The sequence below is a fragment of the Haliotis cracherodii genome, unplaced genomic scaffold, assembly GCF_022045235.1.
Source record: "Haliotis cracherodii isolate W230 unplaced genomic scaffold, xgHalCrac1.p SCAF_7, whole genome shotgun sequence".
Lineage (NCBI taxonomy): Eukaryota > Metazoa > Mollusca > Gastropoda > Lepetellida > Haliotidae > Haliotis > Haliotis cracherodii.
The window spans coordinates 49,683,927-49,711,356 of record NW_027266330.1 but is presented as its reverse complement, the minus strand read 5'-3'; the positions used below and the strand labels follow the sequence as shown (position 1 = coordinate 49,711,356).

At 40.3% G+C, this 27,430-nt stretch overlaps 1 protein-coding gene across 4 annotated transcripts in view; it reads right to left on the bottom strand.

Annotated features, from left to right (window-relative positions):
• Positions 1 to 2,009: 2,009 nt before the first annotated feature.
• The window catches only part of LOC139447460 (SH2/SH3 adapter protein dreadlocks-like), a 48,438-nt gene continuing 23,017 nt past the window's right edge, over positions 2,010 to 27,430 (bottom strand). For 2 of the 4 annotated variants that reach the window (XM_071228839.1, XM_071228840.1), the window contains exons 2-3: positions 7,796 to 8,817; positions 2,010 to 2,288 (exon numbers count right to left, since the gene is read on the bottom strand). In XM_071228839.1, the coding sequence (XP_071084940.1) occupies positions 2,082 to 2,288; positions 7,796 to 8,788 (1,200 nt within the window). In that variant the 5' untranslated portion in view covers positions 8,789 to 8,817 and the 3' untranslated portion in view covers positions 2,010 to 2,081. Of the gene's footprint in view, positions 2,289 to 7,795; positions 8,818 to 13,541; positions 13,624 to 21,602; positions 21,666 to 27,430 lie in introns of those variants that run through there. The other 2 variants (XM_071228838.1, XM_071228837.1) reach the window with 2 other exon arrangements.

Sequence of the window (27,430 nt, the reverse complement as noted above, 5' to 3'; positions counted from 1 at the left end):
CCAGTCATATCATGGCGTGTCAGCTGAATGTGGGAGGAAAGCCCGAAGTGATGCAGGTCTCAGACGTTTAACCACTTCGGAAAACCCACGAGCACGGGCATGGTGCTGACAAACCTAGAAACATAATCGGGGCGAACCGGGATTCGAACCCACAATCATAGGTACAAATGACAGCACCTGGAACACAATTTAGCAAAGTGTGAGACTGGCACTGTGACATGGAAACACCTTTATTCTGCCTGCACAAATTTAATTCCAGATAGTATTTGATTCAACGCTTGAGACAAAAGACATATCTATAACAGGGGAGGGAAACATACAATTTATGTCAGTCAGTTCACAATCAATAATTTATATATTACAGTCTTCTCATGCCCTCATTAAGAATCTCAACAAAAGGTTTTGATACTTATGTAGATGATAGGAGTACATTTCAAATCTATATAACATACATGTGCAAAAGACTAGGGCTCAATGAATAGTCAGTTCATGTGACATTAAACCAACAGCCACACAGCATGGTTGAGTTCATGTGGTATAAAACCAACAGCTATGCTTCACGGTTGAGTTCATGCAGCATAAAACCAACAGCCATGCTTCATGGTTGAGTTCATGCAGCATAAAACCAACAGCCATGCTTCATGGTTGAGTTCATGCAGCATGAAACCAACAGCTTGCTTCATGGTTGAGTTCATGCAGCATAAAACCAACAGCCATGCTTCATGGTTGAGTTCATGCAGCATAAAACCAACAGCCATGCTTCATGGTTTAGTTAATGCAGCATAAAACCAACAGGCACACAGCATGGCTGAGTTCATGCAGTATAAAACCAACAGCCATACTTCACGGTTGAGTTCATGCAGCATAAAACAAACAGCCACACAGCATGGCTGAGTTCATGCAGCATAAAACCAACAGCCATGCTTCATGGTTGAGTTCATGCAGCATAAAACAAACAGCCACACAGCATGGCTGAGTTCACGCGGTATAAAACCAACAGCCATACTTCATGGTTGAGTTCATGCAGCCTAAAACAAACAGCCACACAGTATGGTTGAGTTCATGCAGCATAAAACCAACAGCCATGCTTCATGGTTGAGTTCATGCAGCATAAACCAACAGCCACACAGCATGCGTGAGAAACAGCATTGCTAATGACGATGATGATCATGATGATGATTGATATATTTTGACTGGTCACTTAATACAGATTCTACATGAGGCAGCATCAACTCTGCCTCAATATTGGGATCGCCTTGCCATATATACGAAGGGTCTGTCCCATGAAAGAGCAGTAGAGTTCAACAACATCTAAACATGGTTGGTTCGAGATTCCCCAGCAACTCATTTCAGTGTTCAATATGAACAGGGGCCATGGGCCTTGAGATCTTCTATGGTATTTGAATCTAACCCCCAAAATGCTTACATCGGACAGCTTGCATATTTGTTTCAGTTACTGAGTAGTGAAGCTGTTGTCATGGATTGACAGACTCACGTTTGATCAAAAGTGAAAACTTTACGACTAATATATCGGTGAGCTCAAGATGCAAAGATCGCAACAATCATCACCAGCTTTTAACATCATTAATAGTAAAAATATCAAACTGTAACGCTTCTAAAATATCACTACAATTTTTGGACCTCATTTTTTTTAACACGTAGTATCACTTATCATTTTCACAAAATATACTGAGAGAAAACTCTAAACCAATGCTACTGCTCTTCCATGGTAAAAGCTGTTGTGATACAAGTCAATCAAACTTTTCTATTGGTAATAACAATGAAGCTGGTTAAATACATGACAACAGTCGTTTCAAATCGAGATTCTGTGTCTTACACGTCTTAAGTAGGTGGAACATACATCCTTTTTTCCATTTAAAAAAACACTTCAAAAAATCAATAAGCAAGTACATTTCTTCTCTTCTATACCGAGTTGATCCTCAGGCTGAGCAGTTCGGTTCTGTACTCCCAATGTAGCAACTGTTCGTCCGCTGACCGCGGGGTGACCGCGGGATGGCCGCGGGATGACCGCGGCTGACCACGATGACCAGATTAAGAAATCACACCAGTGCATCTAGTTGTCAGAAGTCGGCCTGCATTACAAATGATTTGACAAGGTAGAGTTTTTCCGACTCCTGTTTGTAAATTGGATGTCTCTTGTAATGATCTATCAACTGTTCCAGTGACGTGAAAGTCTGTTGGCCTATTTGGTACTCGCCATCTTTAACATGCACACGAAAATGTTTGTTTCTATTGGGTGCCTTCAACACTACTGTGTACTGGCCGGCCTGAAACATAACAAATGACAAATGTTCAAAACGATTTATGTACAAAAGTGAGTGAGTGAGTGAGTGAGTGAGTGAGCGAGCGAGCAAGCGAGTGCGTGAGTGAGTGAGTGAGCGAGCGAGTTGGGTTTAACGCTGCTTATACAACATTCCAGTTATATCACGGCGTGTCAGCTTAATGTGAGAGGAAAGACCGAAGTGATGCAGGTCTCAGACGTTTACCACTTCGGTGAAACCCATAAGCACGGGCATGATGCTGACAAACCTAGAAACATAATTGGGGCCAACTGGGATTTGAACCCACAATCATAGGTTTCTGGCTAGCCCAAGGAACAGCGAAATCGCAGCACCTTAGACAACTGGGCCATCCGTGCCCCCCTATGTACAAAAGGATATACCGTATTCGAGGAAATAAGCGCCCAGGGCGCTCTCAAAATTGGAAATAGGGGGCTTTTATAAGAATATTATTTTGGTGAAAAAAAATAATACAGATTTGAAAGATAAATTTTGTAGTTCATGCTGACCGTCTGAAATGTTTATGTACGACAGATATATTTTTCCAGAATTTAATTGCCCATGATTAAGAGTGCATATAACACACGAGTGCATATTATACACGAATAAATAAGTCTTGTCTACATTGATCAATCGGAAGGGGTGCTAATTGGGATTGTTCACTAGCCAATATATTAGCAAATATATTCACGTGGGCACTTATTAAAGCGGGGCGCTTATTACGTCGAATACGGTATGTAGAAAAGGATATGTGTACAAAAGGATATATGTAGAAAAGGATATATATGAAAAAGTAATTTGAAACATATAATACAGCGAGTGAGTGAGTATGCTTTTAGCAATATCATGGCCCGGGGACACAAGAAATGGGCTTCACACATTGTTTGTTTGTTTGACGCCGCACTCAGCAATATTCCAGATGTATGATGGCGGTCTGTAAATAATTGAGTCTGGACCAGACAATCCAGTGATTGACATCATGAGCATCGATCCACACAATTGGGATAAGATGACCTGCATCAACCAAGTCAGCGAGTCTGACCAACCCAATCCCAGCTGCCTCTTACAACAAGCATAGTCTCCTTTTAAGGCAAGCATGGGTTGCTAAAGACCTATTCCCTACCCAGATCTTCACAGGTCCACACATTGTACTACATTGTACTCAAGTTGGGAACAGTCTTCGTCCCGACAAGTGAACCCTTTAACTACTAGGCTACCCCACACACCCTATGTGCACAAAGACATATACCGTATATCGCCATCGATAACATAACCCCACCTACAGAGGAGACCATAATGTGACACCCTGTTGAAACCTTCAAAGTCAATGCTAATTCAAATGCCCCATGTACACTGTGATCTAGAGGAGGTCATAATGTGACATCCTGTTGAAAACTGCAGTCAATGCTATTTCATGTGCCCCATGTACACTGCGATCTAGAGGAGACTATGATGTGACACCCTGTTGAAACCTTCAAAGTCAATGCTAATTCATGTGCCCCATGTACACTGCGATCTAGAGGAGACTATAATGTGACACCCTGTTGAAACCTTCAAAGTCAATGCTAATTCATGTGCCCCATGTACACTGCGATCTAGAGGAGACTATAATGTGACACCCTGTTGAAACCTTCAAAGTCAATGCTATTTCATGTGCCCCATGTACACTGCGATCTAGAGGAGACTATAATGTGACACCCTGCTGAAACCTTCAAAGTCAATGCTAATTCATGTGCCCCATGTACACTGCGATCTAGAGGAGACTATAATGTGACACCCTGTTGAAACCTTCAAAGTCAATGCTATTTCATGTGCCCCATGTACACTGCGATCTAGAGGAGACTATAATGTGACACCCTGTTGAAACCTTCAAAGTCAATGCTATTTCATGTGCCCCATGTACACTGTGATCTAGAGGAGGTCATAATGTGACATCCTGTTGAAAACTGCAGTCAATGCTAATTCATGTGCCCCATGTACACTGCGATCTAGAGGAGACTATGATGTGACACCCTGTTGAAACCTTCAAAGTCAATGCTAATTCGTGTGCCCCATGTACACTGCGATCTAGAGAGGAGACCCATCAGCACAGCATACACAGTTGTAAAACATCTCAATAGAAAAATATGTTTTTATTATATACATCAGTGTGAAAGACTGAGTTTTCCAAAGTTGAGAAAAGTGATATTTGCAATGCAGTGAACATAACACTTTGACAGAACTTGTCATACAAGAGTTACCTCCCCTTAAATGGTCTCCCTATGTCTTAAGTGACTAGCCCCTACACCAACGGTTGACATTCTTTTTACGTTAGGTCCATATTGACAAGGCAAAATAACATCACTTGCTGTTCGTTATTCTCTTGAAAATGTTTCCTTATAAATTGTAAATTTCTCATTAACTCATATATCGAGACTGTTCGTTTCGCAAAGCGCCATTTTTGTTACTTGACCAGCAAGTATTCTTTCACTTCCAACAGCGGTCTCCTGGTTTTCAAGATTTTTTTTTGTTGAAGTTGATTTTGTATATAATCATATCTAAATGTATGATAAAGAATTTTCGTGACCCTAAATATTTTTGAATACTTTTGCTTATAGTCTTTTTAAGATTTTGCAAACACGCAACTACTTTTTAAGTCGCAAATACAAGGGGTGGTGAACCGTCCCTGTGTGTTAGGTAGGGAGAATTTACGTTTCAAGGTTTCTGGTAGACGGGTTATCTTCTGTTTGGTGACATGATATTTCTGGTGTTACATGCTCATGGTAATGTCTTTCCTTTAGAAAAATAAAATTAAACTCATTGTTTGTCTGGTGTATTATGTACACCCCTCTCTACACAGATGTATTTTGTTTTAAATTAAAAAGTATGTACACTCTACACAATAAAATACTTTAATACAGACCTAAAGATAAGCTGCGTATTTGAGTAAAATGCCCCCCCCCCCAATATCTAAAACCCAATTATTTCAAATTAACTTGCGTACAGAAACGCATGCATTACATGAAAAAGTCAAATGTAGAAAAACAGCACACTTAAATACTCAATGAAGCTTTTTCAGCATGTGTACAAAGGAGCTAATTTCAGAAACACAATTATGAGCTAATTTACTTTCCGAGTCAAGCCTATATATTCAGAACAATTACATACATCTAAAACATTATTTCACATTTCACTAATTTGGGGGAAACCCAATAGAGTGATGAATAGATGAGTGAAAACATTTTGGTTACCCAATGAAAAATCTAATAACTCAATTAAAATAGAAACCCAACAGTAAAAAACTCAATTGCTAAAAATGTTATCTGGAGCTCTGGTAATATCTTCCATAAAATATGTTATCTTTCTTCCAAACAATTATTTGCAGCTGATAGATAAATTGCTGATTCAGTTCACTCAACCTGAACAATGATTTACTCATATCATTTTCCCTCCACAATACTTTGGACCTAGTTCAAACACGGCCACATCGCCCCAGACAGGCCTGAGATCATCCACACACTGAAACTACTTGTATTATGATGAGTATGGGGGGCGCGTGGATATGACTCAAGAGTCAGGAATAGATGACACAGTTTGATGTCTATCTGTGTATACTGGTGATGAACACTGCTGGGTTGGGCTGGTTTAGGCAGAATTCTGTGTTGTGCTGGGGAACTGCTACACAGGGATGTTGTTACCTCCCCTTGTCCTGTACTCGCTTCATTCACAGCCTGCTTGATGATTATCTGCTGTGAATGGGGGGAGCACTGGGTACAAAACAACCCGGCACAAATCGACCTGGTGCAAAATGATCTGGTACAAAACGATCCTCATGCAAGGGGGAGCACTGGGTACAAAACGACCTGGTACAGAACGACCCGGTACAGAACGACCCGGTACAAAACGACCTGGTACAAAACGATCTGGTACAAAACGATCTGGTGCAAAACTACCTGGTACAAAACGATCTGGTACAAAACGACCTGGTGCACACCTACTTACAGTGTTGTTGTAATTAATTTACACCTAAATGTTGGATTTTGAACACTGTGGTCACCCATTGATACTACCATGTTAACAACTGACCTGTAAAAATATTGTGTGATAGGAAAGAGTTGGTAATTTCTCCTTTGGGGTATCTAATCCCCATGAATACCTCTGGACTGTGTATGATCCATGAATACCTCTGGACTGTGTATGATCCATTAATACCTCTGGATTGTGTATGATTCATAAATACTTTTGAACCCTACATGATCCATGAATCCATCTGAGCCCTGAATACCTCTGGTGCTATATGATCCATAATTACCTCTGGATCTTTTATGGTCCCTGAATACCTCTCGATCCTATACAACCATGAATACTTCTGGATCTTATATGGTCCGTGATCAATAAGTACCTCTGGACCCTATATGATCCATGAATACCTCTGGATCTTGTATGATCCATGAATACCTCTGGACCCTATATGATCCATGAATACCTCTGGATCCCATACAATCCATGAATACCTCTGGATCCTATATGATCCATGAATACCTCTGGACCCAATACAATCCATGAATACCTCTGGACCCAATACAATCCATGAATACCTCTGGACCCCATACAATCCATGAATACCTCTGTACTCCATACAATCCATGATTACCTCTGGACCCTATACAATCCATGAATACCTCTGGACCCAATACAATCCGTGAATACCTCTGGACCCAATACAATCCATGAATACCTCTGGACCCCATACAATCCATGAATACCTCTGGACCCCATACAATCCATGAATACCTCTGGACCCTATACAATCCATGAATACCTCTGGACCCCATACGATCAATGAATACCTCTGGACCCTAAATGATCCATGAATACCTCTGAAACCCATACAATCAATGAGTACCTCTGGACCCTATATGATCCATGAATACCTCTGGATCTTGTATGATCCATGAATACCTCTGGACCCCATACAATCCATGAATACCTCTGGATCCTATATGATCCATGAATACCTCTGGACCCCATACAATCCATGAATACCTCTGGATCCTATATGATCCATGAATACCTCTGGACCCCATACAATCCATGAATACCTCTGGATCCTATATGATCCATGAATACCTCAGTGACCCAAATGATCCATGAATACCTCTGGGACCCATATGATCCATGAACACCAATGGATCCTTGTGGGTTAATTTAACAGATCCATGAATATTCTTCTGGATCTTATATCATCCATGAACTTCACTGGATCCTATATGATCCATGAACACATCTGGATCGCATAACATCCATGAATTCCTCTGGAACTTAAATATTCTGTGAAAAACCTGATCCAAATGAAATCCATGAACATACAGGAACCATAACAGAGCTCACGAACACAGGACTGCAAAGGGTCCTTGAATATCCTGATGGAATCCCCCACACAGATCAATCAAATCCACCATGGGACCCTATCCTGGATCCGACACAACCACACAATCACCCCTCCCTATACTTACGGCAGATTCACTGTCCCTAATAAGAAAGTCACCGTCCTCGGCGTATTTGGATAAAAGTTCCTCACACTGAGGCCTGCTAATTTTCCCAAAGTACCAATCCTTCTCCTGAAGGGGCCCCGAGACATGGAACTGCCTCCGCCCACCCGTGATCCCCAGCGACGAAGCGTTAGACAAACTACTCGTGGACTGGGACTGGGGGGTGCAGGAGCTCATGCTCGTGCCCCGGTCACCGTCACACTCTTCCACACTTTGCACATAATTCCGTGGAATCAGCCCCATGTCGCCTCTACTGTTCCGAGCAAACCACCACTCGGGATCCTCCGATGGTTTGTCGATTATTTCAAGTCTCTGGCCTTTGTCAAAGCTCATCTCTTCCTTGTTTTTCCCCGTGAAGGGATAGAGGGTGGTCACCACCTCTATACAGTCATTCATCATGGACTCGGCCGTGGCGGCAGTGCAGTAGTCCACCTCGGAATCCACCAACACGTAATTCGACGGGAACCAGCCCACGGAATTGTCGTTCTTCTGGCCCTTCCACCAGCCGTCATTGGACTTTTCTAGCACAATTAAATGTTCCCCTTTCACAAGAGAGATTTCGTCTTCTCGTTGGGACGTGTAGTGATATTTGGCAGTGGCTGGAGTTGCTTCGTGGCAAGGTTGACTACTGGTCGAACTCCCACTTGGATGAAGCGGACCGTTGCTCCTGGCATCACCATTACGCAGCGTCGCCGGTGACGGACAAGCCGAGTTCTTTGCAGCATCACTTTTTTTCCGGCCAAGACTTTTCAGACTTGAAAATATTGATGCTTTGGGTTTTATACGTCGGACGTAGTTTGATGGCACAAATCCAGACTTGTTAGAGCTGTTCTGGACTTTCCACCAATCCTTGCTGTCATCTAAAAGAGTCAGTTTCTCGTTCTTCTTTATGTCCAGTTCTTGACTGTTTTCAGCGTGATAGTCATACTTTGCTGTCACGGTTACTTCTTCGGCCATCTTGAAGCATCCACGAGAGGGATCCTCATCTGAAAGGTCAAGGTCAAGGTCAAGGTCAATGTGAGACAACTAATATGCAACGGCAACTTAGAACATGAAATATTCTCCATGCTGGCTGACATATTTCTTCAAATTTTGGAAAGAAAATAAACAATGCAGATAAAAAGAAAATCATCCAAAAACACTTTTCAAGCAATCAGATCATGGCGCGCGAGCGCACACACACACGCACACGCACACGCACACGCACACACACACACACACGCACGCACGCACACACACACACACACACACACACACTTTCCACTCCATTCAATGATCATGTGACAAAGGAAATGCTGATGGACAAAATGGTTACTTTCAAACTCATCGTTGAGTCATTCCAAAGAAATGCTGTCTGTTACAGAATGGAGGCCATTTTGGGAGAGGGTGTAAGCTGGAATCACAGACGATCTTGCAGACTGGAATATGGACTATTGAAGAGTCAACTTTAGTCACAAGTCTGAAGCCTCCGTCAAGGAAAATCTATATATACCAGTCCATCAACTGCGACAAATGTTTTATACAGGTCTACAGATCATTACCAAGCAGCTGGTATTAAGCCAGCCTACTTCTTACTCATCGCTGACCATGTCCAGTCATCTGGACATTTGATGTAGCAATTATGAAGAGTCATTCCCTACCCCTGCTTGACCTTTACACCTGAGCCAGCATGTCCCCGACACAATGAAATCCCTGGCCAAGACTTTGCCCTACATTGACTCATGCTCCATCCACACTGATGCACTTCATTGTTCTAACATCACGTTCCCAGGAGTCTTGAAATCGCTGAATATTGAGATGGACATGATTAAACAATTTCCTTGACTGAATGTATCCCATTCAGATGGCCTGAAGCAAAAATCCCTTCTTAACAAGTAAAAGTGCCTTCCGATTCAGCATTAGGGTCCTTAGAACAAGCAATGGAGCCTTCAGATCAAGCAATACTATTTCTTTCTTTCTTTCTTTGTTTCTTTCTTTCTTTGTTGTTTAACGTCACATTCAGTAATATTCCAACTATATGACGGCAGTCTGTAAATAACTGAATCTGGTAGACAATCCAGTGATTGATATCATGAACATCGATCCACACGACTGGGATACGATGACATGCATCAACCAAGTCAGCGAGCCTGACCACACAATCCCGTCGTCAGCTCCTAATCATAGTCGCCTCTTTAATGCAACAAGCATGGATGGCTGAGGACCAATTCTTACCCAGATCTTCATAGAGATGAATAATTGTTAACTAAACATTGATTAATTATCGAAAAATCTCTGAGAAGTATCTTTGAGCAAATACGCCCCCAAAAGGCTGAATGAAATCAAGATATTTCACTCCACTGGTGAGTGGTGGCACATTTATGCAGGGATTACTTTGTGGACATTTGAGATACAACAAGAACAGTTGCTTTCCGTCTTCGGCAGTGGATATTATTTATAAAACTTTATTTCATCACAATAGTTTATGTCAGTTATTAATAATCAATTTCATATCGATAATCGTCAGTATTTCTTCCCATCGACAATAATTCAGATTATCAATAATTTATGCTAGCCCTAACCAATAGTACCTAAGTTATAAAATAATTCAGCTAATATTGCACAGTTTCAGGTGATTTCATTTCTTTCTAATATGATAATGCTATATAGTTTGTTTTGTTTGTTTGTTTGTTGTTTTACGCTGCACTCAGCAATATTCCCGCTTTTTGACGGCAGTCTGTAAATAATCGAGTCTGGACCAGACAATCCAGTGATTGACATATATAGAAGAATGTCCTATCAAAAGTCAAAGAAATAATGAATATGTCCTAATGCTACTTCCCTCAAGCCAAATTACTGCCTGAGGGAATCTGTTTTTATCAATCAGATCACTTGTTCCTACTTCCTGATGTAGAATTTCCTTAAGCAATATAGGATCATGCTTCATGAATGTTTTTTCAGATGCGCCAGAAATAACAAACTGTATTCGACGTAATAAGCGCTCACCCCCCCTTAATTAGCGCATGGCGATATTTGCTAATATATTGGCAAGTGAACAATCCCAATTAGCACCCCTTCCGATTAATCAATGTACACAAAACTTATTTATTCATGTATGATACGCAGTCGTGTGTTATATGCACCCTTAATTATGGGCAATTAAATTCTGGAAAATATATCTATCGTGTATAATACACACAGATTCTTCTTTTATATCATTTCAGGCTGTCAGCATAAACCACATAATTTACAATATTTCAACTCTGTTTTCTTCACAAAAATTTTCTTCTAATTTTGAGAGTGCCCTGGGCGCTTATTACATCAAATATGGTAATGGTAATAATAGAAACATTAACAAGAAAGTCAAGAACTGATACAAGGACATGAGACTTCCTGCTGATGTGGAACTTTTTAGTCATCTGGTTGAACATGTATGCGATCTAACATCTGATAGCACATTAGAGAGTCATAAAAATATTTTGTTTCAGATCTGTGACAAATTATTAATGCAGTGTTTATTCAGTTGAATAACTTGTCTACTGTAAATTCATACCAATAATACCTTCTAAAGATCTGTGTATACAGGCATATATACCATTGGTCAAATCTAGCCAGTCTGTACAGAGATTATTTTACGAGCATGTGTGTCATACTGGTTTTTACAAAACTTGTGTAAGAATTCTTAATTTTCCAGAGTGAGAGCAAGGTTCATGAAATCAGTATGACACACATGTGAGTGTAATTTTTTGTTATTACTCATTATATCATTTTGAACTTTAGGTCAGCAATTTATGGAATGACGTGAACAATCTTCAGCCATAACGCTGTTTCTAGTGTGACATCATGCCATCCTCACATCACAATGAGATTAAAATGACGTCAACAATGCCGTCCAGATGACGGAAACAATACACTGGTGCGTGAGAAGTGATATTTGCACTAGTGCACATAAAAATTTTATGAACTTGGTTATTTCTAACCATGTGGATGACAAAGCTAATTACATACTGGTAGTTTATGTAAAATGACTTCTTTGGGGGAAAAAACACTAGTCCTTCTGGATTTTCACTAGTCTTGGGACAACGGACAAGTGGACATCACAGGCTATCAAACAAACCCGAACAATCATAGGTTTCTGGCGTGCCCAAGGGACGCAACTCGGCCTTAGACGACTGGGCCACCCGGGCCCCCTGTTTAGCTTGACCTCAGAGGTCGATATTTAGCCCCAAGTCTGCTGCAAATGTCAGTAAAAATTCCCAAGCCGGGAATAATTTTTTTTTTTTAAGTTCCTGTTATCATAGTTAAACTAATTAATGTTATGGCTCAGTGGAGGTGACTTGTATTTCACTAATAACTGGACCAAAAAACAGTTGAAGGAATTATTGTATTCAACACAATGTTTTAATACATTTGAATTTATGAAATAACCTAAAAAATAACAATTTTGCACAAACGTATTTTTTCCCAATTTGCCTACAATGGGCATTAGTTTGGAATCCTTGACAGTTATCCCTAATGAACATGACACCCTCAATAAAGGTATCACTACATATATCATCAATACAAGAGGGTGGTCGGGCAGCCTAGTGGTTAAAGCGTTCGCTCGTCACGCCAAAGACCCGGGTTCTATTCCCAACATGGATACAATGTGTGAAGCCCATTTCTGGCCGTGATATTGCTGGAATATTGCTAAAACTAAAAGGGGCGTAAAACCATACTCACTCACTCCCTCATCAATAAAACCACTCTTCGACTGAGAATCAGGATCCATCTGACAACACCTGTAATAAATCTTACCAGCCTTGATACACTGTTCCCAACAAGTTGAAAACAATAATCCCAACTTTGACACATCCACACTTCATACAAAATCTACAGCAGGATATATCCAACATCATCAACCTAATCACTGGTTTTACCAGCTACAACACATCCTCATACCAACAAGTGATAAATTCCCATCTTAAACAGGTGACTAGACTAACAAATCATCTATAAAATCTGATATTACACAATACCCTTCTCGACTCTAAAAAAGCCCAAATAATTTCCCCCCTACTCATTTCATAGACTAAACATTTTCAGACTTAAATACCGGTCGCTGTTTCAACCAGTTCTCTCTTCAAAATGACTGTGGGATCGAGCCAGCTAGAGCTGGCTAGACTTGCTTCTGTATACATATCTAGACTGTGTTATTTTCATAAATATATATTCCACAGTCGTGGAGCAGGACTAATGGTGACTTTGTACGTGGTTATTTCCTTATCACGGTACAACATTCTCAAACATCATTCTTTCCCTACAAATGTTAACTACTTAATCTTCAGGACTCGGAAATCAATAGAACTTGGTCATGAAAATAACCAGTATTCAAAGCCAGGAGTGTCTGGGATCCTTGACAATCGTTTTATATCCTAAAAACCGCTTACATCTCAAGACCCTTGACTTTCATTCTTATCTTCAAACATTGTTTCGCTCGTCACGCCGAATACCCGGGTTCGATTCCTGACATGGGTACAATGTGTGAAGCCCATTTCTGGTGTCCCCCGCCGTGATATTGCTGGAACATTGCTAAAAGCGGCGTAAAACCAAACTCACTCAAACACTGTACCCCCTTATAACAAGAAATATAGTGTAATACAAGGTTACATGATATATATATATATATGTCTTGTACCCCATTATCAAAAATAAAACATTTCAAAACTGAAAAATAATAAATAAAACTTACCACTCAAATTGAAACCTGATTTTTCTCTGAGATGATGATGTACACAATGCTTGTCGAGATTAAAAAAATATCCAAATCCCATATTGTCCACCTCAGCATACAACCAACAAGGCTAACACACACCCACAACCAACATCCAGAAACTACCTTTTCTCCTGAAATACAGACACAAGCACTTCACATCCATCATGTCGTTCAAGGTAGGTCCATCCCCGTACAGGAAGTCCTCGTTTGACCGCTGGTCAAGCAGCCAGCTTACTCAGCAATGAATTAAGCCTGGCCTGGGAGAATCGGGTTCCCTAATGAGTAAGACAGTGATTCAACCGGTGATCACACAAAGTGATCCGTCACACTGTCGAAATCTTCATCGTCTTTGTCGCGGATCAGGTCACCGTATTAGGCGCATGATGACCTCTAATGATTATTTTAGCCTCAAAAACCAATCGCCAGCCTGAGTAATAACAAAATTTTGTGACAAGCCCGAGGCTTGAAGTTTCTGACTGTTGGCCATTTAAGCAGAGTCAAGTCATGATCAAAGTAGGATTGTCATTCAGACCTGACATTGGACCTGATGTTTGAAACTTGACCTATCTGGGCTCGTCAGATTTAAATATATCACCTACATGCATAAACAAATACTTACACTCATACTAGTTCGGTGTGTCACCGAGTTTGATGATTCAGCATATATGCAGACAGTTACTTCCCATACTTGACAAAGCAAATTCTACATACCGTATTCAACATAATAAGCGCCCAGGGCGCTCTCAAAAATAGAGGGCTCTTATTAGAAAAAAAAAAACAGAGTTGAAAGATCATAAATTTCGTGGTTTTTGCTGACAGCCTGAAATGTATATATACAACCGATATAGTTTTCCAGAATTTAATTGCCAAAGATTAAGGGTTCATATAACACATGACTGCGTATTATACACAAATAAATAAGTCTTGTGTCCATTGATCAATTGGAAGGGGTGCTAATTGAGATTGTTCACTAGCCAATATATTAGCAAATATCGTCGTGGGCGCTTATAAGAGCGGGCACTTATTACGTCCAATACGGTAATACCATAACCAGTTATTCAATTTCTTAAACACTGTTAAACACTCTAGTCACATGTGCAAATAAGACACTTCCAATGAATTATATAAAACTTTTGAATAATAATTCGCCACCTTTCAAATCTTCCTTTAAGGGAATATATTATATTATAAGCATACAAAAGAGAGTTGAGCAAATATCACAAGATTGTTGAAACCCTCTTCATTCACGACATGAAATTTCAAAAGGGCTTACGCCCACAACCAGCCAACACATGCATTAAAACATTTTTATCAACACTTCAACCTATTGTATCAATGATAAAAAACAATCGTCTAATACATGATGCATGCCCTGCACTGTGTTCAACACCCACAAGGAAGATGGTGGCGTCTACACCTCCTCGTCAACAAGCCCAACAGAATACTGAAGCTATAGACATTCACATACGCCTGTTTTAGTGAATATTTCATCAAGCTTTCCTATAAGTGTCATTTGGTTCAACACATAGTGTGTACAATACAGAATCAATGCAATCATCAGATGATGTTACCGTACCATCAGTAAAAAGGTACTGAATAGCTAGAAATCAGTGGTAACACGACTCGGTTTAAGGAACTTGACTTACCATATTTGACGTAATAAGCGCCCAGGGAACTCTCAAAATTAGAAATAGGGGGCTCTTATTAGAATATTATTTGGTGAAAAAACAGAGTTGAAAAATTTCGTGGTTTATGCTGACACCTGAAATGTTTATAATTATAGACGACAGATATATTTTTCCAGAATTTAATTGCTCATATCTAAGGGTGCATAGAACACACGAGTGCGTATTATACACGAATAAAAAAGTCTTGTATACATTGATCAATCGGAAGGGGTGTTAATTGGGATTGTTCACTAGCCAATATATTAGCAAATATCACCGTGGGTGCTTTTTAGAGCCGGGTGCTTATTATGTCGAATATGGTAATCTTTATTTTCACCTATTAAATTGTAAATGTGAGAGTCTACAAGGAAATTACACCAGTCTTGGCCTGGATGCTCAAGTTAATTTTGAACCATGCCTATCACTGCATTCAACTCAAACGTGTTTAACACAGACTATGCACTGAAGGGATATGAGAGCGCGGCGCTTATTACGTCGAATTTGGTAGCTTGCACAAAGTGCATCTAATCTTGACATGAACACCCAGTTGCACCATGGTCCCATAAATTTATCAAAGTTGAAACATAGGTTAGCTGCCAGTGTCATAAATTAATTATGTATTGCTGTAAAACGTAATAGGTACATATGTAATCTTCAAGTACCCACAGTTTCACGATGTCAAACCCACGAAAGTAGCAAAGATTACACATAGCACAGAGATTACTGATGTAGTATTGAATGTGTTCCAAGATCGTTGTGTGGAAAAGTAAGGCAGACAAATATTTTTACTGTATTCGACGTAATAAGCGCCCAGGTTGCTCTCAAAATTAGAAAATAGGGGGCCCTTATTAAAATATAATTTTGGTGAGAGAAAAAACTGAGTTGATAGATCGTAAACGTTGTGGTTTATGCTGACAGCCTGAAATGATACAAAAGAAAGGTATGTGCATATCATACACAACAGATATATTTTCCAGAATTAGTTGCCCATAATTAAGGGTGCATATAACACACGAGTGCGTATTAAACACGAATAAATAAGTCTTGTGTACATTGATCAATCGGAAGGGGTGCTAATTGGGATTGTTCACTAGCCAATATATCAGCTAATATCGCCGTGGGCGGTTATTAGAGCGGGGTGCTTATTGCGTTGAATACTGTATATGCACTTGGTGCATGTTGACATAGATATTACGTTGCGGTTTTCAATGATACGTTGCCCTGGTGCATGTTTCATATAGCTGAATGTGGGCCCAGTGACATTTTGAAAAAAAAAGCCCCTAATAGTCTGTTTTGCTACTTGAGAAATATGTGGTGGAGTAAGTTGGACTGATTCAGTCTGTGACTTTAGCCACTAGTCCGTAGCCTGTGTCTAGTAAAATTTCTTTCGGACTAGTAAGCTCCATACATTAACACTCGTAAACAGGGCTTGATTTAACGAACTTTATTAAACGTGCATCAGATGCTTGTTGACAAGAAAACTATAGTCCAGACATCAACGCCAATGGCTGCTTCAAGCCATCCTTCCCAATAGACGGTCAAAACCGACAACTTCATAATCCACTGCACCATTAGAAACTGGCACTGGTCCAATGGTCCTTTCCAAACTGCCCAATAGTTAAGGTTTCATAAGGACTAGTAGAAACTTGTCATTTTTAAGGTTTTTGCTCTCTGTTATATTATAAGGACAGGTGGGCTAGAAATGTAAAAAATGTTAGGTTGTGTGTATCCTTCCGGCCGATAAAACACATTTTTAACGGTTTGTCTACATGTCATGATTCAAATGAAAGAAAATGAGTCATCTTCCCTAAAACCAATTATCCTGTTGAGGAACTAATCATGCTAATATCACATGCCTCAGCCACATCCATATTGGAGGTATCTTCCAATGACATTATACCAGGGATTTACCAGGATCTTTATATTTTCAACTTCTGTGGACTCTGTTATAAAAAGGTTGGGTCCATGCCATTAACATTGAGGTCCCAGGCTGGTGACTTGGCCCGCTTCACTTGATTGGAAGAATCTTACAGATCACTTTCAGGAGTCTATAGCCTATTATAGATGGGTTTGCTTTGTTGTTTAATGCCGCACTCAGCAATATCCCAGCTATATGACGGTGGTCTGTAAATTATCGAGTCTGGACCAGACAATCCAGTGATTGATATTGGGATCGATGACATTCATCAACCAAGACAGCGAGCCTGACCACCCCATCCTGTTAGTCGCCTTTTACGACAAGCATAGTCGCCTTTTAAGCATGGGTTGCTGAAGACCTATTCTACCCCGGAATCTTCACAGGTCTATTATAGATGGGGATTTCAATGCTAGATTTAAGAAAATTGAAGATTGACACCCTGAACTGGAGTGTATTTCCTGCTAAAACAAACATAATAGTTTTTTGTAATATGTAACCGACAATATTGATCAAAATCATTTAATTTAATGATTCAAACAGACACTTTTTGCACAATACAACAAATGTTTGTTTAACACCGCACTCCGCAATATTCCAGCTATATGACGGAGGTCTGTAAATAATCGAGTTTGGACAAGACAATCTAGTGATTGACATCATGAGCATCGATCTACACAATTGGGATACGATGACATGCATCAAACAAGTCAGCAAACCTGACCACCCGATCCTGTTAGTCGCCTCTTACGATTCCCAATGTAAATAATCAGCATCCATTCACACATTGTATGCATTAACTGCAATATTTTGCATCTGGTAAAACTTGCATGTCTTCAGTCACAACCATATTTGAGTGAGTGAGTTGGATTTAACGCTGCTTTTAACAGTATTCCAGTTATATCATGGCGTGTCAGCTTAATGTGGGAGGAAAACCCGAAGTGATGCAGGTCTCAGACGTTTACCACTTCGGTGAAACCCACGAGCACGGGTATGGTGCTGACAAACCTAGAAATATAATCGGGGCGAACCGGGATTCGAACCCACAATCATAGGATTCTGGCGAGCCCAAGGGACGCAAATTCTGCACAGCGATTGTGGGGCCTTAGACGACTGGGCCACCCAACCATATTTGAAGAATCTCACATTGACATATTCCCCATTTTCTCAAAGAGATTATACGGTAACCGGCTCCCTATATCAGGCATAAAGAAACAGGACATTTTACATCGACCAATCATGCCTGACTCAAGATTAGGATGAAGACGGGGGAAAAGCATCAATTCATTGCCATTGATTTCAAGGCTTAACACTTCTGTTCATCTGCTGGGCTCAAAAGAAAATCCAAATCAACAGGCTTCCAATTAAGACACTTCAATAGGTTTTATAAAATGTATAGTTCGGATAAAAAAAACGTTCAAAGTTAAGTGTTTGAGATCATCCGCTTTTCATCTGATGGACTTGACTGGGGCTTTCAAACAATTAATATAAAATGATGTTAACAAATAATTGGGCACATTCCCTACAAAGGAAAGACAGCGTGGAACATTAACTGACCAACAAGCTGTGAAATGCAATTTTTAACTTGCTACACAGCTCTTGAAAGAACCCAGTCTTCTATGTTTAACCATCATCAAATGGCAAGCACATACTCTCAAACCTGATCACACTTTCTCGGCTGATTTGTTTTGCCAAATATTTACGAGATAAAAACGAACCCTACTTTTGAATCCTGGCTGGATATTCAGTATTATTCACACTCACGGTTGATTTGATTCAAGGAGGAGACTTGCTTGTAGAATCAGGAACAAAGCAATCAAGACTTGCCCAGAAGCTGATTCCAGTGTAGACTATTCATTACAAATAGAATCAGTGGAATAGCCTACAGCAAGGATAGTGTAGGGTAAAAATTAAGCACTGTTGGAGTCTTCTTATCCAAAATCTATTAGCAACATTTTGAATAGTCTTCAATGATTAGCTAATACCTTTATGAGTGAGTGAGTATGGTTTTATGCCTCTCTCTCTCTCTCTCTCTCTCACTCACTCACTCTCTCTCTCTCTCTCTCTCTAATACAACAACAGTTTTTCTATACATTATCATTTTCCGGGCAGGTACTGATGAAGAAAAGTCTTATTCCTTGAATAGCATTCTCAATTATAAATTTAATTAATGTTGTTTGTCATGTGTATTGGCCTGACTATCATATTGCAATTTATTGTAATAATTATTCATATATGCGATACATACCTCAATATATTGCATGCACAAGATTGCATTTTCAGTGGATGATGTCGCTAAATGTGGCCTGGTGGTCTGGTGTCATTTTGGGGATGAACAAAGTAATTTACGTTTGTAGGACTAGGACTTTTGAAATCGGCGATAGATCGAGTCTAAACTTTAAGCACCATTGTGTCATGTGGAGGCAGGACCAGATTTTTTCTGGTGATGGTCCTTTGGACGACTGACAAATTTAGGTCAGTGTCAAGTACTGGTTCATCATAAATTAATGGATCAATAAGCATGAAAATATGGATGATTTTGATAAACTCAACATACAAATATTTTCCAAACGTATTGTGATATGCAATTATTAATATTTCAAATCGTGGTATACCAAAGTACACTGGTAGTATCAAGCACCTCTTCTATCCAGATTCATTGCCGTTACAAAACCTCACTGAGAAAACAGTTCCATCTTCAAACTTCAAATCCAGTCAATTCCCACAAATTTCTAATTCATCAAAATTCTACAGATAAAACATCCTGAACATGACCATCCAAGACAAAGTCGATCACAAATGCAGAAATCAATACAACTCCCATCAACTTGATCCTGGGACGTGGACCATGAAATGCAAGATGATGAGATGCAGGATAATTACACAATTAGTAATACAATCTAGTCAGGACCCACCTGATCAATAAGTGATATTATCAATATTCATACAAGCGTCTTGAACACACCAAGGTTAATTCAGTATCAAAGACCACAAAGTTCACTGGAGTGGAATACATCCTTATCTTTGGGAAGCTGGGAAAACCATCATACATGCGAATAATTGCAGCCATATTTCAGAGCATCCTCAAGAAGTATCGGATAGCGTGAAGGTATGACTAATATTTATGAACATGTGAAATAAACTGAGTGAGTGAATATTCTGCACCTGGTAAAACTTGCATGTCTTCAGTCATAACCATATTTGAGTGAGTGAGTGAGTTGGATTTAACGCCGCTTTTAACAGTATTCCAGTTATATCACGGCGTGGCAGCTTAATGTGGGAGGAAAGCCCGAAGTGATGCAGGTCTCAGACATTTACCACTTCGGTGAAACCCACGAGCAAGGGCATGGTGCTGACAAACCTCGAAACATAATCGGGGCGAACCGGGATTCGAACCCACAATCATAGATTTCTGGCTTGCCCAAGGGACGCAACTCTGTATAGCGAATCGCGGCGCCTTAGACGGCTGGGACACCCGTGCCCCCGTGAAATAAAGAGGCAAACTCAACACTTTTTGTACACCACAACCAGTGTCCGAAATAACTCCCTGCTCGAGACGCGATATTTATTTTGGCGATATTTCAATGTTTTTTGTGTCTGAATGCAGGCAGGTAACTTTGAAGATGGCCAGGCAACACTTATGGGTCACCTGCCCAACTGTCTTGTTGGGCTTTCAAAAATATTTCAAGCACTGCCCACACGAACTGAGTCGCCTTAGACGCCTGGGCCACCTGTGCCCCATGTAGTAATGGTAAGAATAGCAAGGGAGTGAGTATTGTTTTACTTCACTTTTAGCCATATTCCAGCCATAATCACGTTGGGACACCAAAAATGGGCTTCACACACTGTCCCCATGTGGTGAATTGAACTTGGGCCTTCAGCATGACAGACAAACGTTTCAACCACTCGCTACCTCACCCACAGGCCCATGTGTTGTCGCCTAAATATTTCTAGATCAATTAATTTCACAAGTGTCAGAAATACACTAATCTATTATACCTTTACACAAGGCCAGAAACTCCGTACTGCACCGCTTGCCTTGTATCGTTGTTATGGGTCGGTTATATGACATGTAAACGCTCAAATTTACAGGCAAATTGTAATTTTGTTCACTACCCAGTACTGGCTATCAATATGGATTAATCAGTGAAAAAATGTTGTTTTAAAAAATTAACGTCTCAGAAATTGTACTGGACCAAGGCTTCAGCAGGGATAGAAACTAACAGTTTTAGTCTACTAGTCCTTATAAAGATAGCATATAGCAAAACCCTTAAAAATGGCAAATTTCTACTAGTCCTTAAGACACCTTAACTATTGGGCAGTTTGGCAAGGACAACAGGACTAGTGCCAATTTCTAACGCTGTTCAGATGAGTGGCTTGGGTCATCGACTGATAAATGGTCCGAATCATTATGTCAACAAAAATGTATTACTCAAAATATATATATTTACCTACCTACATTCCCTATCATGATGACCCGTGAAGATCCGGGGTAGAATAGGTCTTCAGCAACCCATGCTTGCCGTAAAAGGTGACTATGCTTGTCGTAAAAGGCGACTAACGGGATTGGGTGGTCAGGCTCGCTGACTTGGTTGATGCATGTCATCGATCCCAATTGCGTGGATCGATGCTCATGATATTAATCACTGGATTGTCTGGTCCAGACTCGATTATTTACAGACCGCTGTCATATAGCTGGAATATTGCTGAGTGCAGAGTAAAACAACAAACCAACCAACCCTATCATGAAATAAAAATTTCACAAGGACAAAACAATGGACAGTGAGAATGGCTCAGCATAAAATCAACTTACTGGCTTCAACTTAAAATCAATCTACTGGCTTCAGCTTTAAACTGTTATAAGTAAGTGAGGGAGGTTTGACGCCTCTCTAAACAATATTTCAGTTATACCTCAGCATGATGTGGGAAGGAAGACCGAAGTGATACAATTCTACCACTTCGGTGTAACCACAAGCACATAAATCTCAAATCCTAATCAAGGCAAAACTGAGATTCGACCCCATGATAGTAGGTTACTGGTATCTACCAACACTGCACAGCGAATTGCAGCAGCATCTGCGACTAGTCCACCCATGCACTCTTAAAACAATGATCAACTTACTGGCTTCATATTAAATCAACTTACTGACTTTGACAGTCCTCAATACCCCAATCCACACAGATCTCAACCTTTCCCTCCAGACAGACCAGCTTGTCATTACCGTCATTACAACCTTGGACCTCATTAACGACCTCGTCTCACTACACAGGTAAGCAAAGCCTGTCTGATTGATGCAATCACAGGCCATAAACTGACCACATGAAAGGTCCGGTAGCCTGGTCCAGACCGGTCATCATGTCCACTACAGGCCTAGCCTCCAGGAAATGCCTCCCACATCCTGCTGGTGGTGTGGGTTGGGCAAGATGTCATACAGTGAAGCCTGTAGTCGTGTACTTAGTTTCCTCTGTGGTTTTATTTGACACTGAGTCACACTGTTTATCTCCACAAATGCAGAAAATATACTATGGTGATGATGATGATGATGATGATGATGATGATGATGAGTCAATATTTTAGACTAGTGGAAACTTTATTTCACTTTTTTTCCAAGTTTATAGCTAGTCCTGCTTGAATGAGACAAAAAAAAGTTGACTTTTAAAAAAAATTTGTCAGTCTTATTCCATTCCAATTTGAAACAAAACTGAAACATTGAGAACTGGTTCTGAAATATAGTCCTCAAATCAGTGTCCAAAATAACTTCCTGCCTGCCTGCCTGGCCGTGGCTGGAAACCTTTCTGTTGGGCTGCATGAAATTTTCCTCCACCCGCCCGACTGTCCGGCAGATAATTTTAAGACTACTTACGTATTCAGTTTAATTAGAACTCCTTGTAGATTCTCAAGTGATTGTATGCAGTACTTCAAATGAATGACGCGATATGTCTCTTACATATTGCAATTTTTCAATATTCATAATGTCTGAATGCTGGCAGGTAACTTTGAGTGAGTGAGTGAGTTGGATTTAACGCCGCTTTTAACAGTATTCCAGTTATATCACGGCATGTCAGCTTAATGTGGGAGGAAAGCCCGAAGTGATGCAGGTCTCAGACGTTTACCACTTCGGTGAAACCCACGAGCACGGGTATGGTGCTGACAAACCTAGAAACATAATCGGGGCGAACCGGGATTCGAACCCACAATCATAGGTTTCTGGCGTGCCCAAGGGACGCAACTCTGCACAGCGAATCGTGGTGCCTTTGACAACTGGGCCACCCGTGCCCCCCCATGTAACTTTGAAGATGGGCAGGTAACACTTATGGGTCACCTGCCCGACTGTCTTGTTGGGTTTTAAACACTGCCTCAAATGAGGACAACCATCATTGCATGCTGACATCCTCAGCACAATTTAACAGTCTCTGGCTCGTGGGCATTTCGAAGGCCAATGTATACACACCAACTAACCCACTGTGAAGACGGAAGTAAGACAGGTAGCACTGAGCTAATAATATCCCTGCTCTAAATCATTCAGCTAGAAAACACTCACGCAATGTGTTTTTGAAGACAAATATTGATTTGTTTATAACAAGCATGACTAGCGCAACTCATTAAACAATTTGGAAAGTTTTTTTATGCAGAGAATCAACATCCTTGTTTCAATTTCAGAAATAACATTAGCAAAGGACAAATACAGACTTCAGGAATCTTTCAGCCTACTCTAGTAAACCTGGTCTAGTCAGTCTAGTTGGTTGGTTGCTTGGTTTGTTGTTTAACGCCGCACTCAGCAATATTCCAGCTATATGACGGCGGTCTGTAAATAATCAAGTTTGAACCAGACAATCCAGAGATTAATATCATGAACATCCATCCACGCCATTGGGATCGATGACATGCATCAACCAAGGCAGCGAGCCTGACCACCCGATCCCGTTAGTTGCCTTTTACGACAAGCATAGTCACCTTTTACGGCAAGCATGGGTTGCTGAAGACCTATTCTACCCCGGAATCTTCATGGGTCTAGTCAGTCTAGTAAATTGGTTCTATTTACTGAAATCAAGTGAAGGACGTGTTTGGGCTAGAAGAATATGTTTCTATGAAAAAACTGAGCTAATTTGTACATTCAACTTTAATCTTTAAATTTTCATACATATATAGTCATATGTTAAATGTCAGAAAACAATCAGACTTTTAGACCAGTTATTTTAACTTGAACCTTCTTTTGTAGGATGAAAAACCTGCAGATATATGATCAATTTTTTCAGGATTTTCAGGCTGATATTTGAAATGATATTTCAACTGTCTAATATCAAAGTTCACCTCCTATTCCTCGTTAAATGTCAACTGATTGCAACTGTATATTCATCATATCATGTGCATTCCTACATTTTCAAATTCTTAAAAATTCATTCTACATTGATAAAACATGATCATAATTATCGTCCATATTTCAAAAATCACTGACTGTCCAACCTCGTGGGGATTCCGAGTTAGAACTGGTTCCTAACAAACTAATGGGTTCCAATTCCAAAGAGCGATCTTATCAGTGCTACAATCGTCTCAAGTATATATGTTGGAAGTATGGAGTAACAATCGTCTTAGCGCTACAACTGTTGTATGTTTATGTTAAAGCATGGAAGTTACAATCATCTTAGCGCAACAACTGTCGTAAGTCTGTGTTAAAGTATGGAAGTTACAATCATCTTAGCGCTACGACTGTTGTAAGTCTGTGTTAAAGTATGGAAGTTACAATCATCCTACCGCTAAAACTGTCGTAAGTCTGTGTTAAAGTATGGAAGTTACAATCATCTTAGCGCTACAACTGTCGTAAGTCTGTGTTAAAGTATGGAAGTTACAATCATCTTAGCGCTACAACTGTCGTAAGTCTGTGTTAAAGTATGGAAGTTACAATCATCTTAGTGCTATGACTGTCGTAAGTCTGTGTTTAAGTATGGAAGTTACAATCATCTTAGCGCTACAACTGTCGTAAGTCTGTGTTAAAGTATGGAAGTTACAATCATCTTAGCGCTACAACTGTCGTAAGTCTGTGTTAAAGTATGGAAGTTACAATCATCTTAGCGCTACAACTGTCGTAAGTCTGTGTTAAAGTATGGAAGTTACAATCATCTTAGCGCTACAACTGTCGTAAGTCTGTGTTAAAGTATGGAAGTTACAATCATCTTAGCGCTACAACTGTCGTAAGTCTGTGTTAAAGTATGGAAGTTACAATTGTCTTAGTGCTATGACTGTCGTAAGTCTGTGTTTAAGTATGGAAGTTACAATCATCTTAGCGCTACAACTGTCGTAAGTCTGTGTTAAAGTATGGAAGTTACAATCATCTTAGCGCTACAACTGTCGTAAGTCTGTGTTAAAGTATGGAAGTTACAATCATCTTAGCGCTACAACTGTCGTAAGTCTGTGTTAAAGTATGGAAGTTACAATTGTCTTAGCGCTATGACTGTTGTAAGTCTGTGTTAAAGTATGGAAGTTACAATCATCTTAGCGCTACAACTGTTGTAAGTCTGTGTTAAAGTATGGAAGTTACAATCGTCTTAGCGCTATGACTGTCGTAAGTCTGTGTTAAAGTATGGAAGTTACAATCATCTTAGCGCTACAACTGTCGTAAGTCTGTGTTAAAGTATGGAAGTTACAATCGTCTTAGCGCTACAACTGTCGTAAGTCTGTGTTAAAGTATGGAAGTTACAATCATCTTAGCGCTACAACTGTCGTAAGTCTGTGTTAAAGTATGGAAGTTACAATCATCTTAGCGCTACAACTGTCGTAAGTCTGTGTTACAGTATGGAAGTTACAATCATCTTAGCGCTACAACTGTCGTAAGTCTGTGTTAAAGTATGGAAGTTACAATTGTCTTAGCACTATGACTGCATCATAGAACAGGGCCTTGGTCGTAACAGGTCAAAGTATTCCAGTACCATATCTCAAATGTCGAGGCCCGAGACTGAAAATTAGGAACCAGACCACGCTGCCTATCGCTCCATTGTAATTGTTTATATCTAAGGCTGGGACGAGTCCAAATTTACTACCTGGGTGCCCCGCCCCTATTCCCGACCCTACCCGGATACCCGCTATATGTCTCAAGAGGTAGGTACAAACTGTCCGATTGGGAAAAGATTGACCGTAGCTCTGGTAAAATGTGTTTAGATACATGTATGAAACGATCTGGTGTATACACTGAAGTTGACTGAAGCTTTATTTTTATTCAAACATACGAAGATCAGAAGGAATGGGCGTAGTAGTCAGGAAGAACTGCGAACATAAGTGACTTGTAGTTTAAACATAGAATTTTAGATACTTTTAGTCATTAAACAATATATCACATGACTAACCACGGGTCCGGGTAGTCCTGTGGGTACCCGGGTCCTACTCAGTACCCACCCGACCCGAGTACCCAAGTTACCCGTCCCAGCCCTATTTATATCTACAATACTGTCACAGTAACACAAGGTGAGGTGGGGTGAAATTGGGTTTAACGTTGCGTCCAAGATTATTGCACTTAAATAGCGACATGCATGCACCTCTGTGTGTGTGGCTGCTTGTACTAGTCCGGACTGATGCCGATTTATAGTCCTAGGTCACTGAGATACCATGCCGCAGTTTAACATGAATACCCCACTCAGACACAGTATACTGACTCCGATCCGACCAGTCCTTGTTTTAGCCCCTTAATGCCGAGCGCCAGACAGGATAACAACAAGTACAATCTTTTAACGTCTTTTGGTATGACGCGGCCAGGGATCGAACCCCGGACCTTCCGCTCTCCGGGCGGACTCTCTACCTGTAACCACTAGACCACGGAGGCAGTCAGTAATACAAGGAAAGAAGGACCGCCTCGTTACAGACACCACACTAGAAAGTAAGGGCCTTCTAAGTGATTGTTGCTCCTTACTGAACAATAAACATAGCTCTGTCATGTCCATATAAAGGCGGAAGGATAAGACATAATTACTTTTGCCATGGGCATCAAAGGGATAGTAGGTCGAGTGAAATTCACAGATGTCGTGCCTCTGATATTTGCTGTTGGAAGTGGAATGCCATGTGCATTCAATGAATATTGCACCTGTAACACCACCGGTCAAGCTGACCAAGGGTCATGAGAGTACGCTGATGCTGTGGCAGCAATAGAACCTACCATATTCAACGTAATAAGCGCCCCGGGCACTTTCAAAATTAGAAATAGGGGGCTCTTAATAGAATATAATTTTGGTGAGAAAAAAGTTGAAAGAGTGTAAATTTTGTGGTTTATGCAGACAGCCTGAAATGATACAAAAGA